The following is a 23050-nucleotide window of genomic DNA, read 5'->3' on the forward strand; positions in this document are numbered from 1 at the left end:
ATAGAGAAAAACTAATTAAGAGCTTAACTATAATTCACTGTCATTCAAATAGTGTGTTAAAATAACACATTTAAACTAAATCTGTAATATATATATATATGTTTTAAAATATTTACAGTCATTTTCTGTTTAAAGCCACTTAACAGAAAATATTAATAATACTTAACACTAATTTACTTTTATATTAAGATTGTTTATGCTCATTAACAAAATTATGATAATAATAATAATAAAAACATAAAAATAGTTTGCAAATATCAAAACTGTAAAGAAAATGGCACAGTTCTAAATTAAACAAGCATTCACACATTCATATGAGATCTTACTTAAGCCCAAAATTAATAACTGAAAGGTAATATTTTAAAGTATGCTGTCCACTAAACCATACAACTAGTTTTATACAAATATAAATATAGTACATTTATTTAATTAAACAATCACAATATAGTCTATAAACAAAGTTGCAAAAATTAAATATTTACTAGTTTTTAAACAAATAGTAAAGAATAACTGGAAGGAATTAAACTGTAAGCACTGTACTTTTTTAAAGATCAATCCCATTAATCTATACACATTTTAAACTGTATATGAAATTGTATTCACACAATACACATCATTATAACTTATGAGATTTTCCATTCTACATAAGCACATATAAATACACAATTATTATTATTCACACGATATACATAATTGATATGATTTTATAAATGAACATCAACTGGTAAAAACGTCTTGAATCTGCTGCATTTCAGGAAGTAGGCCTCAATATTCAAGAGAATAAAATTAGTACATAATCAGGCTACATGTTCAGTCAATAGCCATCAGAATACTTAATCGATATGATCAGGAGAGTAATCTCTTCTTCTGCTCTTTGTTCCTCCTCTACTCCAATACCTATCTTTCTCTATTTTTTTATGCCTTCTTTCTCTATTCTGTTCAAAATGCCTTATCTCTTCATCCCATTCGCTTTGAACACTGCCTGGAGGTGCACTGGATCGATAGCCTCTTTGTGAATAATTTCTGAAAAAATGACCTCTTCCTCTATGCTCAAATCCATGTCCTCTATTCCTAGAATAGCCCCTTCCTCCTCCATTGTTACCTCCTCTGTGTCCTCTCATAAAGTTACTTCCTCCAGATCTACTCATATAATCTCTATTTATAGATGGAAGTTCACGTTTCCAAGTCCCTCCCCCACTATCTCCTCCTGAGATATCTCTTCTCTTTTTTCTCATGTTTTCCACTTTATCTATATCATCATCATCATCATCAAATGAAGAATGCTGTTTTCTTTTACCAGAGTCTTTTTTCTGTGAGTGATGTGATTTATGAATAACTGATTGCTTTGATTTGCTAGGACCGGCAACATTATGGTCCTGAATTGAATTTTCTGGAGTTCGATGAGACTGAGATGAATTGAATGATGAGCAAGGAGGAAATGGAGTGACTGCTGGTGGAGGAGGTGGTGGAGGGGGTGGTGCTGCAGGTGGTGGTGGTGGCGGTGGGGGTGGGCCTTGCTGGTATACAGGGCCAGACCCAGGAACAAAATTGCCCTGAGCAAAGGGAGGAGGAGCCATAGGTCCCATGGGTCGTGGCCCATGCGCAGGTATTGGTGGACCATGCTGAACTAAAGGAGGTGGTCCTATAGTTGGTACAATAGGTTGACCCATAGGTCCATGTGGAAGAACAGGACTGACACCAGGTTGTACAACGACAGGAAATCCTCTAAAAGGAGGTCCCTGTCCCATATGAACAGGATAAATCATACCAGAATTTTCTCCAGGTCTACTGTTCATATCAAGATCATATTCTTCTTCAAGACCAGGAGGCGGAGGCTGATCCATATCAGCTGAGCTATTTCCAGCATCTACAGCTCTTTCTCCATCTTTATCATCAGAATTAATAAATCCCATTTCAGCAGCTTTTTTTATTAATTCATCATCAGTTAACTGACTTAATGCAGTTTTCTTTGTGGGCTCATTTCTTTGCCTAGGATCTCGACTCATTTTCAAAACTGAATCTTTGCTACTTTCCTTGCTAAGAGATATAACAGATGCTTGAGAAGAATCTTCTTGAAGTTCTGGACTAATTATAGTCGGGACATATTCTTCAATGGGCACTGAAGATGGTTTATCTTCTGGAGAATAAGGTTCATCTGTTTTACTATATGCCTGAACGATTGGATCATATTTTAAATCTAAACTTTTTGAAGCAGCTGGTTCATCCACTTTTTTAATGCTGGCTAAGATCTCTTGCAGATTAGATGGCAATGAAATATCTGTAGGAATGCTAGCAGAATCCAGAAAAGGGATTGCATCAGTCTCAGCTGGTGGAGGTGTAAATGAACGGGAGGGACTATATGCTTCATCATCTGCTCCAGAGGCCAACTCCATCTGAAAAAGTAAACATTATGATATAAACCATTTGTATAATTTTAATACAATACAATATTTATATGCATCTTTTTTGACTGCCAAAATAAGATATAAACAACAAGTAAACAGTCTTTTTTTTTTATAATAACAAATAATTTTTGTTTTATGATAATCAAATTTTATTATTTTTGCACTATATAAAGTAAAATTCAATAATTCTACTCTAAATAATTTTATTGGATATTTATGAAATCTCATCATTCATTTAGTATCAGCCAACATTATACTATAATGCAGTTCACTTTGTGAAATAGTTTTAAATTAAATATCTCTGTATAAAGTAGTCCTTTTTATGATGCACTCTCTTTCCCATAGTTTGCAAGATAAATGGCCTGGGATATAAAAATTTCAGGAATATTCTATGACTTCAAAACTCATATAACATTATCTCCATACAACACTATCTCATGAGCTATATGGGCTTCAAAAAGGGTGCATTGTCATATGTGTTATAATAATATTCCAATGGAAAAATTTTTACATAAAATTTTACATACTCCAATATAAAATTTTCTGCTCTTTTCATTGGCGACAAGAAAAATAGGCCATTCCATTAAAAAAAATTATGTTAAACTTGAAAGAAGGTCAAGTTCTAGGTCACCATAAGATGTCCCCCTTCAGTCTGATTAAGTTTTGTTTAGGTAATTTTTTTGTATTGTGTGTAGTTTACAAGAAAATCGCCTGGGGCGATTAGAATGAAACACCTATATATACAGTGTCCGGACTAAAGGTATCCAAAGGTAATGGCCTATAATTGGAAAATCAGTCATCGTTATCTTTTAAACATAGGCTCAATTGACAGGAAATATCTAAAAATATTTGTCTTGTATACTCTCAAGGTCAGCACAATACACATGGGCAGGCAAGCTGCATAATGCAATTGTAATTAGTCGTGATATGGACCCCTTTCATGTATGCAGGAAAGTTAACAGACACAACTGTTGAAACTGGGATACTAAAAACCCCCCCAAATGAAAATGAAAGGGACACACCGAAGATCAACATCTGGTTAGGACTGCACAAAAATGGTGTCACTGGTCTGTTTTGCATGAAGCCCACTCTGATAGGACACACAAACCTCTACATCTTGAAAACTTTTCAGTTCCTCAGATTGAGTTCAACACAAGACTTGGTTGAATTAGGATGTATTTTTACTGCTCTAGCCATACTAGTTTTTTAGTTTGGAATTATTTAATTTCACTACTTAGTTTTGTTTTCCTAAGGTTTGTAGGTTGTTTTTAATAACTACGGGTTTATTTTGGTGTAATTAATTATTTTTATTTATTTTAGCTTGGGTAGCCTAGGCTATCTGGGCCATAGGTAATCAGGTGGTTATTCTTGATTGAATTCCACCTCTTTTGGTGGGTTTTTATCAGTGTTGTGTTTTGTTAAGTGATTAATTGTATTGTTTATTTGTGGTTTATTGGAAATAATTATAATTTCTAATAGTTTTGTTAATTCAGAGCACAGTTTGTTTACTATAGTAATGGTTGCCATCTTGTTGCATTGTGATTGGTTGCTGTGCTTTTGCGTCAGCCTATTGCCTTGTTCTGACTGGCTCGTTTTACTGTTTATGTTTGCTCTGATTGGGTATTCGTTTATTTGTTGTAAACAACTACTACATTATTTAGTTTGTTATTTATCATTTACAATTTCTTTTTAACATAATTAGTGAGTTATGTCAATAAAGAGAAGCAGGGTTGGACCAGGTGGTGCAAACAGCGCAATTCCTGTTGGCGAATTATTAACTGGGGTGAGAATTGATGATTTATTCTCAGGAGAGGAACTGAGGGTTGGAGTGTCTGGTGTTTCAACTCGAGCAGTTGAATTTATTGGTAAATTTCATAAGATTTTTGGGTGTCAAGGGAGTTCTGCTCCACTTCTGTGTGAATTTAATGAATGGTATGATACGCTCATGCAATTTTTGACAATTCTAAAAGTGGAACATTAGATTCATTAAAACTGGTTTCCCCTGAGTTTAGTATTTTAAATCCTTTTCTGTGGCTCTAGTTGAGGGATATGAGGCCTTAGCTGCAAGGCCTGCTGAAGTGAAAGAAGTCATATTAAAGGAAAAAGTTTCAATTCCTGTTGTTGAGGTGCCCTAGGATCATCATTTATGACAGACAGGCGACTCATCTGAGGATGAAATGATGACTCTGATATGTGAACAAAATACTTAGACGACAGAAATGTCCAACTGTTGATTACTCTTTAAAATGGGTAGGTGTGAGGCCGAGTGCTACCATGGCATGTTTGAGGTAAGCCCTGAACTCTGGAAACGCTTTGCTGCTTAAGGTAGGCTGTTTGTAGACTTCTCTTCTTACATGGTTAAGGGTAATTTAGATGTCCAGCGATGTGTTGCTTTAAATGCTGCCATTATGGACACAGGTTGAAGTTCTGTAAGAAACTGGTGGCAATGTGTGCGCATTGAGGAGGGGAGGGACACAAGAATGATGGTGTCCCAAAAAGTCAGAGGGTCCTACCTGGATGAACTGTAAGTGCGCAAATAAGGACTCTAAGCAATAAGGATTGCTCTGTAAGTAATAAGGATTGTAGTTTTTATTGGAGGGCTGTTGATATGTATATGAATTCTTTGGCATTACACGGTTAAATTTAATCAGTTAAATATACAGGATGCTTACGTTATACAGACAGAGCTAGGTGAGATTGCTCTTTGTAGGGTTTGGATATTGTTTTAGAAAAACCTCTGCCAGGTTTTTCTAATTATTGGAAATGATTCTACTGCGATTTTGCCAGTATTTCCACTGCTGTGTGCAGAAAGGAGTTAGACTGTCTTCTTGTGAGAACCGTTCTTGCGATAGCTCTCAGATAATCATCATGCTGCTGCTGTTCATGTAGATGTTCAGAACTTGTATCTATATGTTACAAGTTCGTATTTTTGGTACAGGGATCCGATCCTGCTGATTGTCATCTTGAGGTCTGGGATAAAATTCTCAGATTCTCTGGCCATAATCCTTATCGGGGCAGATGTTACTGCTAAGTCACTGTTGTGGCATAGTGGATTCACCAATAAAGGCAGTGAATTGGTCGAGGGCTTTTAGCCCAGTATGATTTACAGGTATTTAATATGCCAGGAGAGTTTTTCACCTATGCTGGTATGGTAGATGGGCGTTGGTTGTTTGGTGAAACAAACATCTATGTCACCATTGGTAGGTATATCTGCCAATGTTAACAACTGGAAGGTGGTTGATGTTTGCTCAAGTGATCATAGATGGATTGTTTATGAGATAATTGATGGCTTGAGTGATTGTTACTAACGTTAATGTTCCAGTTCAGCAGGGTTTTTTCTGCACAGGCATGCAGACTGGAGGAGGTGTGTTGATTTCTTGTTGGACAGACTTTGTGTTATTGATTAAAGTCTGGAGACATTAGCTTTCGAGGATCTGGAAGTTAGGTTGTCAGCAGCTTTCATTGATGCTGCTGAATATTCAATTCCTTGAAGTTCAGGTCAAGAGAGAATTACCCCATGGTGGAATAGAAAATTAAAAGGCCTGAAACAGGCTGTCAGTCATTTATGTAGTGTCTCAGTGTGAGGATATCTGGAAAGGCGGGCAGTCCTAGTTGCAGAGTATAGAGATCGAAGACTCATTATTATTTTCATAAGGTCTGCATGGTGAAGAGGGATTCCTGGCATTCCTTTGTTTGTTAACAGGGAAACAAGGATCTCTGGGCTACTGTGTATAGGGTTTTGAGACACAAATGTGGAAAGGACGTTCTTCTGTTTGCTCTTTCGATTAGACATGGCATAATATCAGATGTATCTGAAATTTTACAGACTATTAAATGATTTGCTACCTGTCAACAACGAAGCAGGGAGACTGCATACCATCTGCAGGTGAGGCATGAGGTCATTCTATTTCATGGGGTACATTATCTTTGGAGATTGCTGAGGTCGAGGTGCATCCGGCTATTTGTAGTTTAGGCAGGGGTAAGGCCTCAGGGTTTGATGGGATAATGGCAGAGCTCTTTGTTTACTCAGTAGGGGTAAGTGTGAGAACTATCAGACAGGTGTTTAATAAATTGTTTGGTGGGTGCTTCTCGGTATGTTGGAAGAAAGGGACTGTTAAATTGTTGTTTAAAGTAGGAAACTAGGATCCCACTATTAGTTCATCTTACAAGCCCCTGACACTGCTGCCAGTTATTGGTAAGGTCTTTGAGAAGGTCATGCATCCTCATACAAATGAGAGGCTGATAGCAACTGGGTTATTGATGGAGAATCAGTATGGGTTTCATCCCAGAAAAGGTACCAAGGATGCCATACTCCGTGTGATGAGTGTGGTATTGACAACCGTGGTGGAATATGTTTTGGGAATTTTCCTGGACATTTCCAGTGTTTTTAATAACCTGTGGTGGCCTTCAGCTATTTACCAATTACAAAAACTACTTGAATTGAAGTAATGAAAAGATATTTCAGTCATCGCGTTGCGTTGCTCCATAAGGGTAACCATGAGATTGGTAAGACACTGTCTAAGGGTTGTCCCCAAGGCAGTGTGTTGGGTCCTCTATTGTGGGTGGTCGAATTTGATTCTCTTCTACAGCTGAGATTGCCCAGAGGGTATTGCATGATGGCTTATGCTGATGATTCCTGCTGGTCAAAGGATGCTCATGGAGGGAGGTTGAGCTCAGGGCCACTTGTGCATGCAGGATATTGGAGCTGTAGGGTCATCAATACAAGATGATGTTTGGCTTGGATAAGCCCACTACGATGCTCCTCAAGCGCCATTTGGCTGTGAGTGGCAGCAAGCCTGCGTTTTGATAGCAGGCTAGTGTATTAAATATGTTCAGCTCAGAAGTACCTTGAGGTGTTTCTGGATGAGAAGCTGCAATTCAAGAAGCACTTTCAATACGTCAGAGAGAAGGCCTGTAGTGCCTCCTTCTAAATCGACATGTGGTCAATCCTGATTGGGGTCTTAATTTTAAGATCATGAGCATCCTGTACTAAGACATGTGCAAGGGTGTTATGCTACATGTGGTGCCTGTTTGGGTGAGGAGGCTAAAATTTCAAAGTTGCCGGAATATTTTACTGAGGGCCCAACAACTTATGTTGCTGACAGTAACAGGTGGTTACTGAACTATTTCATGAGAGGTGATCATGGTGATTGCAGGAGTAAAATCAATCGATATTCTTGCAGTAGAAAGGGCGGAATGTTATGCTGCTAGGAAGTTGGGCGAGTTGACTTTCTAAAAGATCTGGGAAATCAAGCAGCATGGATTTGATCTATGGCAAGCTAGATGGGATGAGATAGATGACGAGTGCGGTATACGCATGATCTCTTTCCAGACATTAGATGCTTGAAGCGCACCTCCTGGATTTCCCCAAACAAGTGTGTCACACAGTTTTTTTTTGGTACACGGCCTTTTTGGGGCAAGCTGGTGAGATTCGGCCTGGTTGATACGGGTTTATGTCCACACTGCAGAGTGTTAAATGACGCATTTCATGTGATACATGAGTGCATGAAATATGATGATAAATGTAACCGAGATGTCTGTTTTGTTTTTATTGATCTTCTTTCTTTGTTTTTGTTAATTCTTTACTAGTATAGTTATGATTTATTTTTAATTTTAGTTCAAGTTGTGTGTTGGACTCACTTTTACCTCATCAGATAGGTGTTGGTGATTTCAGTTCCTTCACTCAATGATTGCAAATTCAGACTTCCTTAATACTAACTGAGATGTGTTTTGTTTCTACATGTCCACCTTTGTTAGAAGTACACAGATGGGAATGTCGTTTGAGGCATTTGCATCGGTAGCATCCTGAACGAGGTGAGACTGCAATACATCTACCACCTCGGGTAAAGCCCATCAAGGCTAGATGATGGAGGGGGTGGCATGGCAACCGGAAGTGTCACATGGTGGGTGTCTTCCTCTTTGGGGTCAGATGTTCCTCAGATTCCTGCACGCTTCAGTTTCTAATAAGATGGTGCACCATCACACTTTCAATGAAATGTTATGTTCCCTAGCAACACTTTTCTGGATGTTGGATTGGACAAGGAAATCCAACTGCATGGCTATCTACATCTCCAGGTATCATTCCTTTGTACATTTTGCTTGGGGATTTACTAAAAGATGCTTGTACCAAAGGATAGTTCGAGGTTTGGATGATTTAAAAAAGAATTGTTGAAGCTGTTGATCTATTAATGTCACATATGCTCCTAAACACCTTGCAAGAGTTAGATTATTGTCTGGACCAGTGATTCTCTCATACTTTTTAGCTTCATGACCCCCAAAATGTAAAGAAAATATATAATGAGTATTTTGCAACCCTCCAATCCCAACCCAATGAAATCTAGTTAAAACTATTTAGCTATGTTGATAGCAAAAGTATGAAAATGCATGTATGAAGTGTATAAACATGAGCATATACAGATTTTAACTTGATATGTATGTGGTCCTAGTAATTTGATCTACTTGCATAATATTTGCTGTGAGAGCATCATGTTCGAACATGCATATGATATGTTTGAATACGTTGTTCTTTTAGCAGTATAAAAGAAGTGTAAGGGGCTGCAGAATGTTAACTTAATTTTGAATGCAAAGCATGCATCTGGTGCCTTTATTTAAGTTTTTAAAAGCGTAGTTTCATTGAATATAATAAGACTTGAGGTTTTGGTTTTTTAATGTATGGTCAAACAATGTAACTGCTGTTTTTTTTTTCTCAATTAGATTCTTATGCAAAATGGATAAATTTGTGAAAAAACTAAGTGACCTTTCGACATCCAATGCATCAATTGGTAAAAAGATAAGATTTATACAATGACAGTTATTTAATTTATGTTTTACCTCAATGGACGGTATGCCACAGTGCATTGTTTACTTTCAAGTTCTCTCTGATGAAAGCATGAAGCCATCAGAATTAATTTGACACTTATGAAATTAAACATCCAGATCTTAAAAGCAAACCTTTGGAATTTTTTGAAAGAAAATTACATACTTTGAGAAATCAACAAGCTTCTATTTATACTCAAGCCATACTGATAAAAGTACACTTAAGGTATCTAATCTCATACCATTAATAGTAGCTAAGATGTCCAAACCTCATATAACCGTAGAAAATCTTATATTGCATACTACAACTGATATGGTCAGTGTTTTAATAGGTGTGGAAGAAGCAAAAAAATCTAAAAAAATTCTGCTATCAAGACAATGACAAGATCAAGGCGAAGTGATGACTTGTCTACTGATCTGATAATTCAGAAAGTGAGTTCAAGTGAATTTTTTAGTATTCAATTTGAAATAAAGAGATGTGGCAAGCATTTTTTCTTATGTTTTGTGGGATATGAATGCAATAGGGACAGATCAATAAAAAAAAAATGTTGTTTTGCAAATCAAGTCATGCAACAGGACAATACCTCTTTTTGATCTTTTTTATGAAGCTACTAAAAACTATAACATAGATTTGACAAAATGTATTACAGTATTTAGGGATGAAGCAACGGCAATAACAGGAAAGAACAGTGGATTTCTGAAAAAATTATAAGATCATCTTATACCAAAGGCCAAATGGATGCACTGAAATGGATTGACAGACATGCTGTTGCCACAAAAAGTATGCTGAAATATGTCAAATTTTTTGTAAAGCTGTAAAAGTGGTTAATTTTATTAAAACTCAACCACTACATGCTTGCTAAACTATGTGATGAAATGGGTGAAAAGAAAACATCTCTTCTTTTACATACAGAAGTGAGATGGTTGTCACAGGGGAAAGTGTTAACCTGGTTATTGGAATTGTGAGATGAATTAATAATACTTTTCCAAGATAAACAAAATGCCATTCTCAATGTTTTTGCATTGCTAAATCAACTGCTAAGTTACCAGTTTAAATTCATGACCAGCTCATCAAAATGTCTGCCGACAAAACGTTACAATAACAATTCACATCTGAAGATTTAGAACATTTTGGCTTAATCATCAAAGTGAATATGGAAATTTAGTAACAAAAGCATTGAAAGTTATAATCTCTTTTACCACATCTTACCTCTATGAAAAGGGTATATCATCTATAGTTGCACAGGGATCGTCATTTATCACTTGAAAAACAATATGCTTTTGTGCGTTTCTAATAAATCCATGTATGAAGAAACTTTTAAATGAAAAACAAACGCAACTATCTCATTAATTTAATATTTATATATTATTAACGTATAAAGTAGTAGGCTGATTTTGCGATCCTGCTTTCATATGACCTGTGGGGGTTGTTACCCTCAGGTTGAGGGTCACAACCCCCATGGGAGGAGGGGTCTAGAATGCTGGTCTAGACAAATGCGGGGCTACAAATGGTGCACATAATGAACTTGAGTATACTACAGTAACAGGCTGATTGCCACACTGAAAAATGCAACATTTCCAAGACTGCTATACTTATTTTGCTAAAAATATCCATCAGTACTGCCATTTTTTTTCAATTTCAATGAAGTTTTTGTTACCTTATTAATAATTTTTTATACAAATTTCACTTTGCAACTTTACTTTTTGAAATATTCAAAAATAAAATTGAGACATCAATTTGTGATTCATAGGACCTGTGGATAACGGGACACCAATGAAGTCTCAGAATTTTTAACATATTTTAATCAAATTATAATATCTTTCACTTACTAATAACTAATAGTATTTATTTTTAATTCTAGAACTCCAAAATTGTATAAAAATTCTATTTGTAATAGTATTTTTATTAATTGTTATACTTTTTTTAACATAAATTATTACAGGTCAATCTTATAATAAAATCACATCTTACTAATACTTATACTTCAAATTGAGATTTTTAAAGTAAAATTTAAATTTAATATTTTTAAGAGTACTTGGTATTAAAATATAATTTAACTTTGTCAATAAACAACTGAAATTAATTCAAATTTTATTACAGCACTTTTTAATTATGTTTATTTTGCTTTTATTTGTTGAATTTCAAAAAAAATTCTTTAATTTTAAATTTAAAGAAAAACATCTGTGCTACACATAACACAATAGTATACAGAAATTCATCTTTAAAATAATATGTAATTGGACACAAAAATTAGCAGTATTAGATTGTGAAACTGAGACATCAAATTATGTTAATAATTATTGTAACATCAAAATATTTATAACTGGCTGGAAATGGATAAATGGCTGAGACATCATTTCATGTCTCATGGGAGTCAACCTGTTAAAAATTGGTGAGTTGCTATACATTTTTAAATAACTTATTAAATTATATTAACTGGTTCTGTTAATGTAAGCTACTTAATTATTGTTAATGTAAGTTACTTTTGAAAAACTTTAGCCCAAACACCATATATGAGGTATGTCCTAAAAGTAAGTGTACTGATTTTTTATTTAATTATTCATTGAACTTACCTGAAATTACAAATTATCTCCTTCGAAGTATGACCCTTGGGAAATTACACAGTGGTTCCAACATTTCTTTCACAGTTCATAGCAATTCATTTTCCTTAAGTGTGTAGTGCATCGATTACAGGTTTTTGTTTTCCATCATTCCAACTTAGAACGATGTAAAAACATCATCCTAAGGTTTTTATGTTTTCCATCATCGACCCTTCAACTTCAATTTCAATTTCAACTTAGGGAAGAAGTATAAATCACATGGAGCTAGATCTCAGCTGTAGGGAAGCTATGGAAGTAGGGGAATGTTTTTCTTCGCCAAAAATTCTCAAATTGAAATTGAAGTATCAGCTGGCATGTTATTAAGGTGCAGCATCCAATCATGTGCAATGTTTCTTTGGACTTGCTGGATTTGTTTTTGAAGTCTTTCCAAGACAACTTTGTAAAAGGCGCTATTAACTGTCTGTCCTGGAGGTACAAGTTCTTTGCGCACAATGTACAGCTCTCACTTCCACATTTTCATCGTTTATTGATGAAGTTCATCTTTCAGAACGAGGGTCATCTTCAACATTTTCTCGGCCCTCTTTGAAAACTTTGTGCCACTTAAATACCATAGTTTAATAGAGTGGCATCTCCATAAGCTTTGGTTAAAGCTTTGAGTTAAAGATTTGTTGAGTGTGAAACTCAACAGAGTGTGAAACTCTTGTTGAGTTTCACACAAGTCTCAACTTGTTGAGTTTCACACAAAATTTGATTTTGTTTTACCTGGACGTTAAACCTGGACGTTTTACCTGTTCGTCTGCAAAAAAATCAGTACACTTACTTTTGGGACAAAGCTTGTATATATATATATATGTATTTTGTTATAATATTTAATAGTTATTATTTCTGAAATTTGCTCTCCAATACTTTATTATGTTTGAGTACATTCAAGAAGGTGGTTATTTATTTAGAAGTTTGTTATATTAAAAGACGTAATTGCTGAATAATGAGATATGTCATCTTGTAGATCTTTTATGCAGTTTTGAGGCTTGTACTGAATTTTTTTAATGAATCAATTGAATTTATGTTTACATGTTTGTAATTATTTTTAAAATTAATGGCAGGAACATATTAGATTAGTTTTTGAACAAGCTTGAAGGAAGAACTTAATGGTGGATTTGTCTATAAAAATATATGAAAGTGTTTATAATATGATTTGGCTAAGTCCTAATTATGTCTTTTCCAATTTAAAAATACCAAACCAATCATTTCTGCTGGAATCAGAGTACAAAGATCAGTTGTAATTGTTACACTAATAATAGAGGAAGATTACCAAATATAATTGAAAATGTATTTAACTAAATAAAAACAATTCTGTTATATTTCAAAGAACAGTCAAAGTATGATTACAAAAAGTAATCATTTTGTGTAACCTTCAGTGATGAACATCATGTGTGATTAAAGTATATTCACAATAAAGCAAGATTTATAAATAAAACAATGTACTGTTATCCATTTGATAATGATTATTACAACTTATTCAGTGTTATTAAATCAAAACTGTACAATCTTTAAAAAAAGCAATCACAAAACATCTTTCAAAAGAAAATTTTTTAGACAGTATAAATTCAGTTACCATCTCAGATGAAATTCCAATATCTGGAGTTCCTTCAATAGCACTACTAATAGTTTGAATTTGTTGTTTTTGTTCTTCTATTCTACGATTTAACTCTTCCATTTTACGCTGCAAATCAACAGAAGGTGGACTACCTGGAATTTCCACATCATTATCACCTCCTGGACTATAAGGAATATCTTTATCATCTACACCACCAGGACTATAGGGCTCATCACCATCTTCAAAATCTGTAAAGTATTAATACCCAGATAAATATAATCTGTTATCACAAATAATAGAATATTAAATTGGGCATAATTAAGAAGTTAGACAGAACACATTACACAGTGTAAATTAAGCTGTTATAAATCGATAGATGCATGAAACCAACAAAAGGAGTCCTGAAATGAGTTATTAAAAAAAATTAAGTAAAAAGTAAAATATTTGGTAAAATTTCAGTTGGAGTAGGGTTTCGTAGTCTACATTTCTGAGTCAAACAGTTCTAAGAATCTTTGATCTCCTCTATAACAACTATCTTCAATTTGTTACTAATAATTTTGTATGTAGCCCTGTAGTAAGCGCATTCTAGTAGAGCGGAAAGTCTTCTGCCTGACAATGGTGAGATCAGCTAATAGCCAAAATATGCCGAATGTTGATGTAACCATGACATTCTATCATGGAAATGGGCTTTATGAATTTTACCAAGCATATTCATTATACAGAGCATGACAGAAGTCTTCAGCCACTATGGGTGTGCTCATGCACAACATATTCTTTCTGTATTTTTGACTTAAATTACGTGAGGTGTTCAATGGTGTGTATTTCTCCAATAGTAACTTCTGCCTATTCTTCTACCTATTATATTAACAGATAGTTCTATCTATTATAGTAACTTCTATCTAATTTCTTAAACATAATAAATCACCAATCATTTGATATACCAACAAAAGTTTTTGAATCTACTTTGTCATGTAAACCTGCGTGTTGTTTTGTATGCTGATGAAACTGAACAAGATTTTTCAGTCAGGTGAGCTTTTGTGTTAGGTCAAGAGCTTACATTTGTTCTTTACATGAAAAATGATCTATCTGTATGGTAAAGAGAGTGAAGTTGTCACTTGTTGAGATAAATAAATACACTAGCTTTTCTTCAAGTTTAGCACACTGTTATACAATTAAACATTTAACTTAATAGAGGCAATGGGAAACCATTCAATACTCTTCTTAGTAAGATATAGCAAGAAATGATTATTATTACTGAGAATGGTTTTGCCATTTACTGATCACCTCTGATAGATCAATGTGATATGATCACATGTAATAGATCAATGTGATATGTCAGATAGTACATTACCATCATTATGTAAATATAATTACTCTTGATAAAATGACTGGTTCAATTTATAAAGTTAATCACATTAGGTTACTATCATTAGTTGTATGTACAAACATAAACAATCCATTTTCAAATTTTATCTTGTGAAACAAAAACATTTTTTGATACTAAATTAAATTAAATTACTAAATGAATAGTATATAATATCCAGAAATAAAATTAAATAAATGTTACATATAAACAATATTTAGTCATAATGTTTAGGATCAGATTTTGCATCTTTTCTACAAAATAACAACTTTAACAAAAGTTGGATTGAGCCTCCATGAGGATCATTTGCATACATCTGGAACTAGAAGTTTTTCCAGCGAACTGATTCTAAACAAACTTCACAGCTTCATTTATCATCAAATTATACCTCACCAGATCACATCTAGAGTTGAACTCGGGACCTAATCCCACCACAGGTAACCCCTTGATAGTCAAATCATGAAAGGTCTTTTAAGGAATACTCCACCAGCTGAACCAAGCAATACCAGAGTTCAGAGAAGGCAGCATTCGGATACGGTGGACTGCAACTTAAAAGATAACATAGGATCGGAAGCACTGACCCCCAACACTACACACACAAACAAGAAAAATACAAAATCCAAAATCAAACCAAAGCAAATCACATTTTCACACACAATGTAAACTCGCTCATGCCGACTGGTAAACTAAAAATATTAACTAACCTAATAGACCAACAAAAAATTCACATCATGAGTTTGCAGGAAATAAGAAACACTGACCAGGATACCATTGGAATCTCAATAAAGGCTCTACAAAGATATATCTGGAAAGAGAGTAATGAAAAATGTCCCACAGTTTGGAACAGTCAGCCTCAAAATAATAAACTTCAAACAAAAATTCAATCCCCAAAAATCTCAACACTCACTCTAAAAGGACTTAATAAAATCTGCACTATAATAAATGCCCACGCACCCGCTAATAATAAAAATAACTCTCTAAAAGACCATAATGGGGATCTGGGATGTACTCAACCTGACTATAAATATCATCCCCCAAAACTATGTTAAGCAATTAATCAGAGACTTCAATTCTCAACTAGGCAGAGAAAGAACATACCGCGACATCATTGGAAGTGGCATGCCCAAAAAACAACAAACAAAAATGGACAGACTTGTCGATCTCTGCAGACACAACAGCCTAACCTCAAAATCTACATATTTGAGTGGAAACCTCAAAACTTGTTAACACCCCGACTACACTAAAGGAGAATGGCAACTAGACCATGTCTTCATGGGCAAACAACACCACAAGGAGATCTACAACGTAAAAGTTCTCTGAAGAGTAGACACAGGCTCAGACCACTATGAACAGGGAATGTGATGAAACAGTGGAGAAAAGACATCAAGCATGACTATTTTACCAATTCCAAAAATCCTTCTAAAATCTAGTAAAACAAAGAAAAGAAACAACCCAAACTATTAGGAGAATAAAAAGGTAACACCATGAAGTCATTCTGAAGTCAACAGAAGAAAAACTCAATAAAACAGAGTCGAGAAACTACTATTAAAACTTAAAAAATCAGCTCAAAAAATATGAATCCCCAACCCTACTAATGAAAATGGTAAACTAGCCCATAACAATAAAGGCAAATGTGGAAATTCTAGCTAAATATTTCAAGAAAGTCCTATATTGTGAAGAAATGATGGAACTCCTAAACTTCAACACCATCATCAAAAAACATCAACCCATCCACAATAAAAGAAGTCTACCAAGCACTGGGTGACATGAAGAATTACAAAGCAACAGAAGAAGATCAGACTTTTGTAGAGATATGGAAACATGCAGGAAGATCAGCAAAGGCTGCCCTTCAACAACAGCTTGTCAATATCTGGATCAAAGAACTACCAGAACACTGGACGACAGCCCTCATCCATTCACTACACAAAAAAGGGAACAACATAGACCCTAACAATTACAGGGGAATCTCACTCCTAGACACAACATACAATATTCTTTCAAGAATCATCCTCAATTGGATCGGTTCACAACTGGAGAAAAAACTAAGAGAATACCATGGAGGTTTCAGACCCTGGAGGATCTGTCCGGACCAGATCATGAGTCTCAAACTAATAATGGATTACAACAGGAAAAGAAACAGAGACAAGGTGATAACATTTGTAGATTTCAAGAAAGCTTATGACTGTATCCACAGAGAATCCCTACTAAAAATGTTAAGACACTTTGGACTATGTACCAAATAAATAAACATGATAAAACTGACTCTCATTAGTAAGTCGAAAGTAAAATTCAGAGGTGAGCTGTCGAAACCAATTTAGATCAAAACAGGTTTGCGCGAAGGTGGTGGGCTCTTCACTGCTATTATTCAATAGTGCTCTAAAAATGGCAATGAGAAACTGGCTCAAAAAATGGCCGCAGAAGTAAAAATAGGCTGAAAAATAAAAACAAATTGTCTCCCGATAATGGAAATTGAATCCCGATATTGCCAAATTGTATCCTGATGACTTGGCACTGCTAGAAAATGACATTGATGAAGTTAAATTACAGATATTAAACTTCAAAATATCATTTGAAGACAGAAATTATGCCCAAAAACCAACACAATTAAAAGAAGTAAACATAAACAGTAATAAAATCAAAATTAGTAACCCATTTTAAATACCTCGGAGAAATAATAATAAACAACCTAAATGAAAAAACCTCAATCCAAATAAGAAACAAACTAGCTAAAGCTCAAAAATTAACCCAGTTACAATAAGATATACCTATCAATAAACGCAAAAATAAGAAACTACAACAGTTATAAAACCAGAAATCACTTATGCAGCAGAAACACTCTCCCACCTGAATGAACAATCAAAGACAGACAAGACTCCAGAAAATCGAAAGAAGAATTGGAAGAACCTGCGTCAATATAAAGTACCAGAAAGACGGGCAGTAGTGGATTGTGCCTAACAAAGACTTGTACAGAGTTTCAACCCATCACTGATACCATGCGTAAGAAGAGATTATGATTCTTTGGATACCATGAGGATGCAAGATTCAAGACTTCTGAAACAGCTAGTACAGTACAATCTTGACTTGAAAACAACGAAACAGAATTCAGATGGATCAGAGAAATAAGAGAGGATCAGAAGGAAATTGGGCTTATACCAGAAGACATCACAGATAAGATAAGATTAAACAAGAAAAAAAAAATAAAGAACAAAAGCACTCGCTCCACACTCACAAGAAAAAAATTCACAACATGAACTTTTTCAACACTAAGGGCACAAAGACTGGAACATATGAAAACGTACTGGAAGGACCACAAGGCCCAAACAGTCCCACTGAAGAAGACTTAGGCAGTGGACTGACTAGAGTGATCCTACGTGGTCATAAAAGTTAATAATAATAATAATAATAATAATAATAATAATAAAAGATATTTACCTAAGTTTGGACTAAGTTCAGGGTGTATGTCTTTCTTATCCTTTCTTGGAGACAAAAGAGAGCTATCAACTGGTGGTGGATGAGGTGGAGTATGGTTCTCGTTATCTGGTAACGGTGGTGTGTAACTTCTTTCCACTTTTTTTACTGGTTTTGGTACAAATGGAATATCTCTATCAGTCATTACTCGCTTTCTTCTTGTACGAACTACAATTCCCAACAAAAGATGGGGTCTATAGTCTTCAAATCCAGGACCATCTAATGGTAAAAGTACTTGAGGTACAGGACAGTGGCTTCCCAAGGGATATAAATAAAAATCTTTTATCATCTTAGAATTATTTCCGACTACACCCATCCTATTTCTACTACTCAAATAAGAATACAGACTTAAAAGAGACATTTTATCTTCTTCATTTTCAGCACCAAAGCGAATTACTAGAATCTGTTTAGTACCAGATTTTTTTATTTTTGAAATATAATCCCAAACTGTATCTGGATTAATTCTTCCGACACAGTCAATAGATAATGGAAGATCATTTTCTAGAAATTCACAATCCCCAGAAACTTCCTGAATAGTAGTATGAAATGTTGCAACATCAGTCATCGTTAATATACCTCTCCATAGCACATTTTTTTCATCATAAGGAGGAGTTTTAATGATGACTGTAGAGCTTGGTTCTCGATCAGACATATCACTATCTGGATCTTTCCTTGTAATATCCTTCATTTCAATATCCAAATCAGATATAGCTGCTACCTGAGAGATAACTTCAGATTCCATAGGTTTCTTTATTATCTCTTTAATTTTAATCTTATCTTTGTCTTCTTTTTCTTTATCACCCTTTCTTTTATTATCTCTACTATCAGAACTTCTTCTACTCCTACTTCTACTTCTGCTTCTGCTTCTGCTATGACTGTGACTCCTTTTATTTTCTTTATGTCTATTTTTCCTATCTCTTGACCTTCTGTCTTTGCTTTTCTTATCATCTTTTTTACTTTTATTGCTTCTTTTGTGTCTCTCTTCTGAATGTTTATCTTTGCCTTTATCATCTTTCTTAAATAAAATAATATCCTTTTCTTTCATGGGAGTGGCAACTTCTTTTGAAACCAATTCATCTATCACAGGGTTATTCAGAGCAGATTCCAGTTCCGTAAGGGATGTTTCTGGGTTTTTTGAACTCAATCCTTCATCGGCTTCAATTACTTGTTCTCCTTTATGGGTCTTCATGACAACTGTTTTTGCTTGTTGCAAAAGATCTAATTCATTTTTTTTTATCATTTCAAGCTGGTGCCGAGCTTCCCTTTCACGCCACTGGGCCAATTCTTGAGAAGCCATTTCTTCTGCAGAAAGTCTAACCAGTTGTTGTGGATTAATAGATTTTTCAGCAATTTTTCTAAATAATGTTAAATTTTTAGGATCTTTGATATTAAATATCAAACTTCTGTATTTTGATTTGTACTTCATTCCTGTGTCTTTAAAAAGAGTATACAACTCTTCTTCGATATGATAAGCCAACTTCTCAATCTGAAAAAAGGAAAATTTACTAGTAAACCACATAACATCACTATTACAAAAAACAAATTGTAAACAAGAGAACTCCTTTCAATTTGGAAAGGTAAGCATTTTTTATCCACTTCCTTCACACTCATTCATCTTTTATCAAAGTTTAAATTTCATTTTATAACTATTGCACTTAAAGGAAATCATTATAATGCTATTTTATAAGTCTTAAAAAAAGGTATAAACTACTGAGTGCAGAGATCTAGCACAATACCAACTGCATGGAACCTAAAATGCTTTTTCACTAATTAACAGTGATAAATAATAGGTTCATGAAATACCTTGATAATAATGTTTGACAGTTTTAATTTTAATAAAAATATTTCATCAGTTATTAGACATTCATTTATCAAGTACATATTTCTCAACTCAGCAAAGAGTCTGATGAGTTCTGACCAACATTTATTTCATTTTCTCATTATGTCCATGCATTAATTTTTTATACAGGTTGATACAATACTGATAATTCCTGTTTATCTAACTAAAAGCTACTATTTCTGATTGATTCTTGATATAATCTCTTCTTAAATGTTACTGACAGCATAATTCTAAAAATATGACGTGATTAAAATGACTTTTAATACAATACTTTAATTCCATTTGAACTAAAACTATGCCAACTTTCCAACTCTTTTCAAAGAGTACTGAAAATCTATAAATGACAAATTTTAACATATTTTCAGTTAATTTTTGTAATTGTAATTTTATTTTCATAACCCATGATGAAATTACATCATATGTTCTAGAAGTGTTAGATCCTGCCATTCTAGTCAAATGATCTATGTAGTTTAATGTTGTCTCTATTTTGAATATCTGTGCATATTCCACCTAGTTTTAATAAATCTATATTTTGTTACATTTGTTATTAACAACATTTATATTTCATTAATAAAAAGCTGTTATTTTATCTCTTTTTCTGTTCCTTTTTTAGTGTTTTTACAAATTGTAATTCAAATGATTATTTAAAATTAGTAACATCCTAAATCCATATGCTAGTTGTAATTTATTTCTTGTTTTCCAGAAGTAAAATCTTAACTATTTGTAGTATGCTATTCCTCAATGGTGCTGCAATTTCATCATCTATATTGTAATCTTTTGCCCTTTCTTAAATTTTCCAGGCAACTTTTGATTACTGCATTTTTTTAAATTTACTATTTAGTTTCAAGAGGAGTTATATTTTTAGAGAACTTATCTATGACTATTTTTATCTTTTATTCTTCCCTGTAAAAATGTATTTTAGTCTTTTACTTTTGTAAATGTATATTGTCCAAATACTTTACTTTCTCTTTCAACAGTGAATAGGAATTTTTAATATCTCTTTCTTATGCAAATTTCATACAATTTCTTTCTGGAAAATACTAAAGCTTAGTATTCATTAAAAGTTATTTGAAAAAAATATATTTTATGTGGTATTTGTTAATAATTTGAGCTTTTACTAATTTAAAATAATCAAGTGAAAATGCAATTAATAAAAAAAGAACAGGAAAAAATATATAATTATTAAATTCTTTATTTATATTTTTATTAAAAAAATGAACAGAGAGCTCAGGCTGAAGAGAATCACAATGTTAGACAAAAGGAATTTAAGTTGAAATTAGAGAATTTACTTCAATACACAAAAAACAAATTATACAAGAAACTAATGCAAGTCAGTTACATGAAAGGAAAAGTGTAAATGAAATAAGGCACCAGTAGAAAAAAAAATCAGAGTAAAGATTAGGGAATAAGTCAATAGTCATTAGAGAGTTTTCAAAATACACTTCCAATTTTTATTATCCAATTTATGATTCTTTAAAATTCTTCTTTTTAATAATTTTTCAATTTCCAATAATTATAATACAGGGTTATGTGAAAGAAACACCATATATTTTTGCTAACTAATTAGTAAATGAAATACTGAACTTCAGAATATTACTGCTGTAATTTTAATTAGAACAGTATATTTAGGTGATGGTAACTGTAATATCTGAACATCTCTTAAGTAACTGTATTTGTCCTTGACAGTTAAATTGTAGTTCGGTTGGAAGACCAGTTACTGAGATAAGAAAGAGCTAACAGGAATATACAAAGTGATTTAAAAAGGGAGGACAATTATCAGACGTTTTGGAGAAGAAAAAAAGAAATTGATGACAATATTAGAAAAGACTACTTTTAGTTCACCTTTTGGATAGAGTTGTAAAAAGTTTAAACATAATAAGGTAGTAGGACACATGATTTTTTCACAATAATAAACTTTTATAACCATTCAAACTTAATATTCAACAAGAATAATAATATTATATTTTGTCATAAACAAGACATATTATATGACAAGTTTTGTCTATGAGGAGCAAGACTGAATAAAATAAATGGACTTATTAGTATGTAGGGTTTATGAGACTGAGAAGTGCAGGTAAATTTTTAAACAGTGTAATTGTTACATTATACATAAAAAATACAAGGATATTTAAAGGTGAATATCATGTATGGTGGTAGGTGTACTTGATACAGATGAGTACAGTTTCAGAAAGGACACGAATACAAGGGAGGAATTCCAATCCTCAGAGTAATTTTAGAAGGCTGGCTTAAGAATAAAGCTACCTACATGGAATTTGTAAATCTAGAGAGAACATTTTGATAATGTAGAATAAAATCTTTCAATTTTAAAGAAAATAAGATGGAAATATAGGGAAGAAAGACTTGCATTCAACCTGTCAATAATAAGATGTCAGTAATAAGTGTAGGAGGAGGAGGAGGAGGAGGAGGAGAAGAAGGAGAACGAGGAAGAAAGCAGACTGATTCTAAAAGAATGAAATAAAGTTTTAGTCATCAGAATTGTTTTTCAACTTGAATGCAAAGAAGCAATGCAGGAACTTAAGAAAAATGTCATAAATATTCAAACAGAAACAATAAAGTAATGTTGAGATTCAACCATGAAATTGTTCAATTGGAAGAAATAAAAAATGAGTTATAAGAAATTTTTGAGTGGCATGGATTTATTGATAGGAGAGAAAGTCAGCTTGAAAATAAATAAATGTAATGCAAAATTAATTAATCTGGCAGAAAGAAGGATAACAAAGAATTAAATATAAAGGTGGTTGAACATAATATACATGAAGTTATAAAATTTGACTGATTAGGAAGTAAATTATAAAAGATGGAAGAAGTATGGTAAGGGATGAATTGGAAATTGACATAAACAGGGAAAGCTTTTATGCAGAAAAAATCTATTAGTATATCTATTTATCAAAAAATTAAAAGGATTTTTCTTCAAAATACACCACTTTGTAATAGTGAAATACAGACAATAGTTTACGAAGAAAAAACGAGAGGCCTTT

At 33.5% G+C, this 23050-nt stretch overlaps 1 protein-coding gene across 4 annotated transcripts in view; it reads right to left on the bottom strand.

Annotated features, from left to right (window-relative positions):
• Window positions 1-204: 204 nt before the first annotated feature.
• The window catches only part of pps (protein partner of snf), a 208876-nt gene continuing 186030 nt past the window's right edge, over window positions 205-23050 (bottom strand). For all 4 annotated transcript variants that reach the window (XM_075373576.1, XM_075373568.1, XM_075373551.1 and 1 more), the window contains 3 exons: window positions 18176-19697; window positions 13399-13628; window positions 205-2393 (listed from right to left, as the gene is read on the bottom strand). In XM_075373576.1, coding sequence (XP_075229691.1) covers window positions 834-2393; window positions 13399-13628; window positions 18176-19697 — 3312 coding nt within the window. In that variant the 3' untranslated portion in view covers window positions 205-833. The remainder of the gene's footprint in view (window positions 2394-13398; window positions 13629-18175; window positions 19698-23050) is intronic.

Source organism: Lycorma delicatula, chromosome 1, assembly GCF_047948215.1.
Source record: "Lycorma delicatula isolate Av1 chromosome 1, ASM4794821v1, whole genome shotgun sequence".
NCBI lineage: Eukaryota > Metazoa > Arthropoda > Insecta > Hemiptera > Fulgoridae > Lycorma > Lycorma delicatula.